This window comes from Oncorhynchus tshawytscha, unplaced genomic scaffold (assembly GCF_018296145.1).
Source record: "Oncorhynchus tshawytscha isolate Ot180627B unplaced genomic scaffold, Otsh_v2.0 Un_contig_917_pilon_pilon, whole genome shotgun sequence".
Lineage (NCBI taxonomy): Eukaryota > Metazoa > Chordata > Actinopteri > Salmoniformes > Salmonidae > Oncorhynchus > Oncorhynchus tshawytscha.
The window spans coordinates 7,501-17,500 of NW_024608774.1; the positions used below are offsets into that span (position 1 = coordinate 7,501).

The 10,000-nt window shown below is 47.0% G+C and overlaps 1 protein-coding gene across 10 annotated transcripts in view; it reads left to right on the forward strand.

Annotated features, from left to right (window-relative positions):
- Window positions 1-10,000, forward strand: part of LOC112253201 (ankyrin-3) — a gene marked incomplete at its 5' end in the record, with an annotated part of 64,511 nt that overhangs the window by 4,432 nt on the left and 50,079 nt on the right. For 7 of the 10 annotated variants that reach the window (XM_042313634.1, XM_042313636.1, XM_042313635.1 and 4 more), the window contains 2 exon segments: window positions 5,537-5,660; window positions 6,629-6,643. In XM_042313634.1, the coding sequence (XP_042169568.1) occupies window positions 5,537-5,660; window positions 6,629-6,643 (139 nt within the window). 10 annotated transcript variants of the gene reach the window in all.

The window sequence follows — 10,000 nt, forward strand, 5'->3', positions numbered from 1 at the left end:
TCTCACTACCATACCACTGTCCTGACTCTACACCTGACTGTCTCACTACCATACCACTGTCCTGACTCTACAGCTGACTGTCCCAGTCTCCCTACCATACCACTGTCCTGACTCTACAGCTGACTGTCCCAGTCTCCCTACCATACCACTGTCCTGACTCTACAGCTGACTGTCCCAGTCTCCCTACCATACCACTGTCCTAGGTTTGGAACCGCTTAAGGGAACACAACCCAAGACTGGAAAACAACTACATTATTTGAGGAACCCGAACCGAAAACCAAAGTGATCGATACTGTTCCTCAGCAGCGCAACTTTGGTTGGGGGGGGGGCATAATTTAATTTAATCCAGTCGGATAAACACTCCAAACAGCCTCCCCTACCGCTCGAAGGCGTCCGCATGGTCCTCAAGCACACCTCGTTATGTATCACATTCCAATGATACAGCTGTTCCAGAACAGAACCGTTATTCTGAAAGGAACCGGGTCGATCAAGTTGTTTTACATTCTGGACATTTTGTTCCAATACCACAAAAAATGGCAACAAAGCACGTTACTGTAGTCTACTGACAACAAACCACGTTACTGTAGTCTACTGACAACAAACCACGTTACTGTAGTCTACTGACAACAAACCACGTTACTGTAGTCTACTGACAACAAACCATGTTACTGTACTCTACTGACAACAAACCACGTTACTGTAGTCTACTGACAACAAACCACGTTACTGTAGTCTACTGACAACAAACCACGTTACTGTAGTCTACTGACAACAAACCATGTTACTGTACTCTACTGCCAACAAACCACGTTACTGTAGTCTACTGACAACAAACCACATTACTGTAGTCTACTGACAACAAACCACGTTACTGTAGTCTACTGACAACAAACCACGTTACTGTAGTCTACTGACAACAAACCACGTTACTGTAGTCTACTGACAACAAAGCGCGTTACTGTACTCTACTGACAACAAACCACGTTACTGTAGTCTACTGACAACAAACCACGTTACTGTAGTCTACTGACAACAAACCACGTTACTGTAGTCTACTGACAAGAAACCACGTTACTGTAGTCTGACCACGTTACATAGGTTACTCTAGTCTACTGACCACGTTACATAGGTTACTGTAGGCTACTGACCACGTTACATAGGTTACTGTAGTCTACTGACCACGTTACTGTAGTCTGCTGACCATGTTACTGTAGACTACTGACCACGATACTCTAGTCTACTGACCACGTTACATAGGTTACTGTAGTCTACTGACCACATTACTGTAGTCTACTGACCACGTTACATAGGTTACTGTAGTCTACTGACCACGTTACATAGGTTACTGTAATCTACTGACCACGTTACATAGGTTACTGTAGTCTACTGACCACGTTACATAGGTTACTGTAGTCTACTGACCACGTTACATAGGTTACTGTAGTCTACTGACCACGTTACATAGGTTACTGTAGTCTACTGACCACGTTACATAGGTTACTGTAGTCTACTGACCACGTTACTCTAGTCTACTGACCACATTACATAGGTTACTGTAGTCTACTGACCACGTTACATAGGTTACTGTAGACTACTGACCACGTTACATAGGTTACTGTAGTCTACTGACCACGTTACTGTAGTTTCCTGACCACATTACATAGGTTACTGTAGTCTACTGACCACGTTACTCTAGTCTACTGACCACATTACATAGGTTACTGTAGTCTACTGACCACATTACATAGGTTACTGTAGACTACTGACCACGTTACATAGGTTACTGTAGTTTCCTGACCACGTTACTCTAGTCTACTGACCACATTACATAGGTTACTGTAGTCTACTGACCACGTTACATAGGTTACTGTAGACTACTGACCACGTTACATAGGTTACTGTAGTCTACTGACCACGTTACTGTAGTTTCCTGACCACATTACATAGGTTACTGTAGTCTACTGACCACGTTACTCTAGTCTACTGACCACATTACATAGGTTACTGTAGTTTCCTGACCACATTACATAGGTTACTGTAGTCTACTGACCACATTACATAGGTTACTGTAGTCTACTGACCACGTTACATAGGTTACTGTAGTCTACTGACCACGTTACATAGGTTACTGTAGTCTACTGACCACGTTACATAGGTTACTGTAGTCTACTGACCACATTACATAGGTTACTGTAGTCTACTGACCACGTTAGGTTATAGGTTACTGTAGTCTACTGACAGGTTACTGTAGTCTACTGACATAGGTTACTGTAGTCTACTGACCACACTTACATAGGTTACTTAGTCTGTTACATAGGTCTACTGACCACGTTACATAGGTTACTGTAGACCATGTTACATAGGTTACTGTAGTCTACTGACCATGTTACTGTAGTTTCCTGACCACATTACATAGGTTACTGTAGTCTACTGACCACGTTACTGTAGACTACTGACCACGTTACATAGGTTAGTAGTCTACCCCCCTCTGGTCTGGGGACAGACATGGCTAGATGTCCTGGCGGTGGGTCTTGTCCTGGTCCTGGACGCTCAGTCCTGTCCTGGTCTGATCTAGTCCTGTCCTGGTCTGATCTTGTCCTGTCCTGGTCTGATCTAGTCCTGTCCTGTTCTGAACTAATCCTGTCCTGGACCCTCAGTCCTGTCCTGGACCCTCAGTCCTGTCCTGGTCTGATCCAGTCCTTTCCTGGTCTGATCTAGTCCTGTCCTGGACCGTCAGTCCTGTCCCGGTCTGATCTAGTCCTGTCCTGATCTGGTACTGTCCTGGTCTGATCTTGTCCTGTCCTGGTCTGATCTGGTCCTGTCCTGGTCTGATCTAGTCTTGTCCTGGTTTGATCTGGTCCTGGTCTGATCTACTCCTGTCCTGGTCTGATCCAGTCCTTTCCTGGTCTGATCTAGTCCTGTCCTGGACCGTCAGTCCTGTCCCGGTCTGATCTAGTCCTGTCCTGATCTGGTCCTGTCCTGGTCTGATCTGGTCCTGTCCTGGTCTGATCTAGTCCTGTCCTGGTCTGATGTAGTCCTGTCCTGGTCTGATGTAGTCCTGTCCTTGTCTGATCTAGTCCTTTCCTGGTCTGATCTAGTCCTGTCCTGGACCGTCAGTCCTGTCCTGGTCTGATCTAGTCCTGTCCTGGTCTGAGTAGTTGTTCTGGCGTGATTAGGACAGAGAGGGTGGAGTAGGTGTTCTGGTGTGATTAGGACAGAGAGGGTGGAGTAGGTGTTCTGGTGTGATTAGGACAGAGAGGGTGGAGTAGTTGTTCTGGTGTGATTAGGACAGAGAGGGTGGAGTAGGTATTCTGGTGTGATTAGGACAGAGAGGGTGGAGTAGGTTTTCTGGTGTGATTAGGACAGAGAGGGTGGAGTAGGTGTTCTGGTGTGATTAGGAGAGAGGGAGAGAGAGGGTGGAGGGAGGGAGAGGGGAGGGGTGGCAGGAGAGAGGGAGAGAGAGGGAGGGGAGTGGAGGGGGAGAGAGGGGAGGGGGTAATACTTGAATGGACATTCTTGTGAGGAATGTCACCAGATGAGGTCTGTCAAGTTTTGTTGTGTGTTTCTGCAGTTAGAGAGGGGGGGGAGAGGGAGAGGGGAGGAGGGGAGGAGAGGGAGAGGGAGAGGAGGGGAAGGAGAGGGAGAGGAGAGGAGAGGGAGGGAGAGGGGAGAGGAGAGGGAGAGGAGGGGGGGAGGAGAGGGAGAGGAGGGGGAGGAGGGAGGGAGAGGAGGGGGAGGAGGAGAGGGAGAGGGGAGGGAGGGGGAGGAGGGGGAGGGGAGAGGAGAGGGGGAGGAGAGGGAGAGGAGGGGAGGAGAGGGAGAGGAGGGGAAGGAGAGGGGAGGAGAGGGGAGAGGAGAGGGGGAGGAGAGGGGAGGAGAGGGAGAGGAGAGGGGGGGAGGAGAGGGGGAGGAGAGGGGGAGGGGAGGGGAGGGGAGGAGAGGGGAGGGAGGGAGAGGAGAGGAGAGGAGGGGGGAGGAGAGGGAGAGGAGGGGGAGGAGGAGAGGGAGAGGAGGGGGAGGGGAGAGGGGCAGGGGAGGGAGAGGAGAGGGAGAGGAAGGAGAGGAGAGGGAGAGATGCATGGGGAGGTTGGCGGAACAGGGGAGGAGGGGTGAGGTTGGAGGAATGGGGGAAGGGTTGCTGTAGATCAGCAGGGGGGCGATGAACTCTGCTTTATCTCCGGTGGAATGCTGTTCTCCCCTCGCTGGATGGTAGCTGGCTGGTTGATGTGAACTTGCTCTAGTTTCTACGTTGTAACGCCTCCTTTCTTCTGCGTCATCTCTCTCTAACGTCCATTAACACTGCATCGTGACTCCCCTGGACGGCTAACTCTACAAACCTACCCATCATAGCTGCAATATTGGTTTCTAACTTTAGAATGGGTGTTGTTGTTTTTTAAAGTTGAACACGTTGTTTTCACTGCTTAAACCATTGCTTTGTAGTCAGTGACTAAACAAGTGTAGTGTGAGTAACTGAGTAGCCACGTGGCGGATGTGTCCTGTCAGCTGTGTGTCCCTTGGCAGAGCAGAGCAGGGGATAGGACAGTGGAACAGGCCTTCAGGCTTCTGTTGATCTGCTAAAACAGCCTGTCTGCTCTGTAGACACTCCTACAGGACCTGCTTTCAGGGGTTAGAGCATGGCTGTTCCAGTTAGGACAGCAGAGAGAGAGGACTGGACTAGAGGAATGTAGGGGGAGGGGGCTGTCTAACTAACTGGAGAGAGAGGACTGGACTAGAGGACTGTAGGGGGAGGGGGCTGTCTAACTAACTGGAGAGAGAGGACGGTGACTTGTAGACTGTCTAACTAACTGGAGAGAGAGGACTGGACTAGAGGACTGTAGGGGGAGGGGGCTGTCTAACTAACTGGATAGAGAGGACTGTGACTTGTAGACTGTCTGACTAACTGGAGAGAGAGGACTGGACTAGAGGGCTGTCTAACTAACTGGAGAGAAAGCACTGTGACTTGAGGACTGTCTAACTAACTGGAGAGAAAGCACTGTGACTTGAGGATTGTCTAACTAACTGGAGAGAGAGGACTGGACTAGAGGACTGTCTAACTAACTGGAGAGAGAGGACTGGACTAGAGGACTGTCTAACTAACTGGAGAGAGGGGACTGGACTAGAGGACTGTCTAACTAACTGGAGAGAGAGGACTGTCTAACTAACTGGAGAGAGGGGACTGTGAGCTGTGGACTGTCTAACTAACTGGAGAGAGGGGACTGGACTAGAGGACTGTCTAACTAACTGGAGAGAGAGGACTGGACTAGAGGACTGTCTAACTAACTGGAGAGAGAGGACTGGACTAGAGGACTGTCTAACTAACTGGAGAGAGAGGACTGGACTAGAGGACTGTCTAACTAACTGGAGAGAGGGGACTGGACTAGAGGACTGTCTAACTAACTGGAGAGAGAGGACAGTGAGCTGTGGACTGTCTAACTAACTGGAGTGAGGGGACTGTGAGCTGTGGACTGTCTAACTAACTGGAGTGAGGGGACTGTGAGCTGTGGACTGTCTAACTAACTGGTTGCTGTTATGTCAGGTGAGGATGCGATGACAGGCGACACGGATAAGTACCTGGGACCCCAGGACCTGAGAGAGCTGGGAGACGACTCTCTGCCCCAGGAGGGTTACATGGGCTTTAGCATTGGAGCACGCAGCGCCAGGTACCACACCCACTACCCACTACACTCTGACATGCTGTGGTACTGTGTATAATAATGTATAATGGGTTTGATATGGACCATCCATATCTGTAGATATGTTCCTAAGGTACATCCAGTTGATCATGTGATACAGGATAGGACAATGTACATCGTTTTCCAGACAACCCTAACCCTATCACAATCAACACTGATTTCTTAGTATGAGCAGGGCAGCAATCACTTATCTAATAACGTTCATGTGAATTGGGTTTGTGTTCAGAAGGAAATATGACCTAGAATTACTTATGTTCTGCCTCTGGTTCAGTAACAGGAAGGTTCAGTAACCCCAGAAAGGAAGGTTCAGTAACCCCAGTTATCACTTCCAGTTGAAAGGAAGGTTCAGTAACCCCAGAAAGGAAGGTTCAGTAACCCCAGTTATCACTTCCAGTAACAGGAAGGTTCAGTAATCCCATAAAGGAAGGTTCAGTAACCCCAGTTATCACTTCCAGTAACAGGAAGGTTCAGTAACCCCAGAAAGGAAGGTTCAGTAACCCCAGAAAGGAAGGTTCAGTAACCCCAGTTATCACTTCCAGTTGAAAAGAAGGTTCAGTAACCCCAGAAAGGAAGGTTCAGTAATCCCAGAAAGGAAGGTTCAGTAACCCCAGTTATCACTTCCAGTTGAAAGGAAGGTTCAGTAACCCCAGTTATCACTTCCAGTTGAAAGGAAGGTTCAGTAACCCCAGTTATCACTTCCAGTTGAAAGGAAGGTTCAGTAACCCCAGTTATCACTTCCAGTTGAAAGGAAGGTTCAGTAACCCCAGTTTCAGAGAGCGTCAGTGTTTAATGTCAGTGTTTAACACAACTCAGAGCATCAGCCCAGGTCCATTACAACCACAATGCATTTCTGCTTTGTCCTCTCACATTTGTTGCTTTCAATATCTTCTGTTTTGTACTTTTCCCCCATTTCAAACTCGTACCTCGTCCCATAGCCCTAAGGTCTGCAGGTAAGATGGGATGACATTTTTCCAGATGTCAAACTTTACTTCCTAGATCCCCAGCCAACCATCACAACTACATCAATCACTGTGTTGTGATGTCTCATTGATTTGTTGTACTCCATCTTACTGAATGGACAGTTTGCTCATGATGCTTTTAACTATGTCCTTTCATTTGACTTCCAATGAGTTGTGATGTATCAGTATTTAGTTCTGTTGGATGTAGTCTTTCTGCGGTCATGCTGCCTCTGCTTGGTTCAGTCTATCAGTATTGTGTCTGGTGGATGTAGTCTTTCTGCGGTCATGCTGCCTCTGCTTGGTTCAGTCTATCAGTATTGTGTCTGGTGGATGTAGTCTTTCTGCGGTCATGCTGCCTCTGCTTGGTTCAGTCTATCAGTATTGTGTCTGGTGGATGTAGTCTTTCTGCGGTCATGCTGCCTCTGCTTGGTTCAGTCTATCAGTATTGTGTCTGGTGGATGTAGTCTTTCTGCGGTCATGCTGCCTCTGCTTGGTTCAGTCTATCAGTATTGTGTCTGGTGGATGTAGTCTTTCTGCGGTCATGCTGCCTCTGCTTGGTTCAGTCTATCAGTATTGTGTCTGGTGGATGTAGCGGTCATGCTGCCTCTGCTTGGTTCAGTCTATCAGTATTGTGTCTGGTGGATGTAGTCTTTCTGCGGTCATGCTGCCTCTGCTTGGTTCAGTCTATCAGTATTGTGTCTGTTGGATGTAGTCTTCCTGCAGTCATGCTGCCTCTGCTTGGTTCAGTCTATCAGTATTGTGTCTGGTGGATGTAGTCTTTCTGCGGTCATGCTGCCTCTGCTTGGTTCAGTCTGTTCAGTTGAGATGCTGCATCCCTTTGGTTTGGAGTGATTCTTTATCTAACTTGAAGGGCTTTGTGTTAATGTGACCATCTCTACCAAAGTAGAGACCACGGCACAGTGTCTTTAGACAGTATTCACACCCTTTGACTGTTTCCACGTGTTGTTTTGTTACAGCCTGAATTTACATAAAGTGTTTGTGTCGTCGGTGAGTGGATAAACTGCCTCTACCATCCGTTCTATTGGCCAACGTGCAATAACTGGAGAATAAACTGGATGATCTACGATCGAGATATCGTACCAACGGGACATTAAAAACTATAATATCTAATGTTTCACCGAGTCGTGGCTAAACGCCGACACGGAGAATATAGAGCTGGCCGGGTTATCTGTGCATCAGCAGGACATAGCAGCTACGCCTGGTAAGACGAGGGGTGGAGGTGTGTGTCTATTTGTCAATAACAGCTGGTGCGCAATGTCTAATATTAAAGAAGTTTTGAGGTATTGCTCACCTGAGGTAGAATACCTTATGATAAGCTGTAGACCACACTATTTACCAAGAGAGTTCTCATCTGTACTATTCGTAGCAGTCTATTTACCACCACAAATCCGTGCTGGCACTAAGCGCACACTCAACGAGCTGCATAAGGTCATAAGCAAACAAGAAAATGCTCATCCAGAAGCGGCGCTCCTAGTGGCCGGGGACTTTAATACAGGCGAACTTAAATCAGTTTTACCAAATCTGGCAAATCTCACCATAATTATATCCTCCTGATTCCTGCTTATCAGCAAAAACGAAAGCAAGAAGTACCAGTGACTCACTCAATACGGAAGTGGCCAGATGACGCGGATGCTACGCTACAGGACTGTTTGGACTGGAATACGTTCCAGGATTCATCCAATGGCATTGAGGAGTACATCACCTCAGTCACCGGCTTCATCAATAAGTGAATCGACGACGTTGTCCCCACAGTGACCGTACGTACATACCCCAACCAAGCATCATGTCTGGAGGAAACATGACAACATCCCTACGGTGAAGCATGGTGTTGGCAGCATCATGTCTGGAGGAAACATGACAACATCCCTACGGTGAAGCATGGTGTTGGCAGCATCATGTCTGGAGGAAACATGACAACATCCCTATGGTGAAGCATGGTGTTGGCAGCATCATGTCTGGAGGAAACATGACAACATCCCTATGGTGAAGCATGGTGTTGGCAGCATCATGTCTGGAGGAAACATGACAACATCCCTACGGTGAAGCATGGTGTTGGCAGCATCATGTCTGGAGGAAACATGACAACATCCCTATGGTGAAGCATGGTGTTGGCAGCATCATGCTTTGGGGATGTTTTTCAGCGGCAGGAACTGAGAGACTAGTCAGTATCGAGGGAAAGATGAACAGAGCAAAGTACAGAGAAATCCTTGATGAAAACCTGCTCCAGAGCGCTCAGGACCTCAGACTGGGGTGAAGGTTCCAAGACAATGCAGGAGTGACTTCGGGACAAGTCTCTGAATGTCCTTGAGTGGCTAAGCCAGAGTCCGGACTTGAACCTGATCGAACATCTCTGGAGAGACCTGAAAATAGTTGTGCAGTGACATTCCCCATCCAACCTGACAGAGCTTGAGAGGATCTGCAGAGAAGAATGGGAGAAACTCCCCAAATACAGGTGTGCCAAGATTTCAGCATCATACCCACGAAGACTTGAGGCAGTAATCGCTGCCAAAGGTGCTTCAACAAAGTACTGAGTAAAGGGTCTGAATACTACTGAGTAAAGGGTCTGAATACTACTGAGTAAAGGGTCTGAATACTACTGAGTAAAGGGTCTGAATACTACTGAGTAAAGGGTCTGAATACTACTGAGTAAAGGGTCTGAATACTACTGAGTAAAGGGTCTGAATACTACTGAGTAAAGGGTCTGAATACTACTGAGTAAAGGGTCTGAATACTGATGGAAATATGATATTTCAGTTTTGTATTTTTCATGAATTTGCTAACATTTCTAAAAGCCTGTTTTTGGTTTGTCATTATGGGGTATTGTGTGTAGATTGATGAGTGGAAAAAACAATGTAATCCATTTTAGAATAAGGCTGTAATGTATTAAAATGTGAAGAAAGTCAAGTGGTCTGAATACTTTCCGAATGCCCTGTGTATGTAGTAGCGTTTTATTTTTCATAAATTCAATTTTAATTTTCTTACACTTTAACATTCAAGTATTTTGTGTAAAGTGTTGACAAAATGACACTTAAATCCACATTAATCCCACTTTGTAACACAACAAAATGTGGAAAATGTCAAGGGGTGTGAATATTTTCTGACTGCACAGTAACTTGTTGCTTGCTAGCTACTCGGTTGACAGTTTTACAAGAAGACGTGGTAGCTAACTAGCTTTTTAATTGTTGATAAACAAATGAGTGAATGTGCTAGAAAGCTAAACAGCTAGCTAGTTGATAGCTGTGGCTAGCTAAACAGCTACCTAGCTAGCTAGTTGACTGCTGTGGCTAGCTAAACAGCTACCTAGCTAGCTAGTTGACTGCTGTGGCT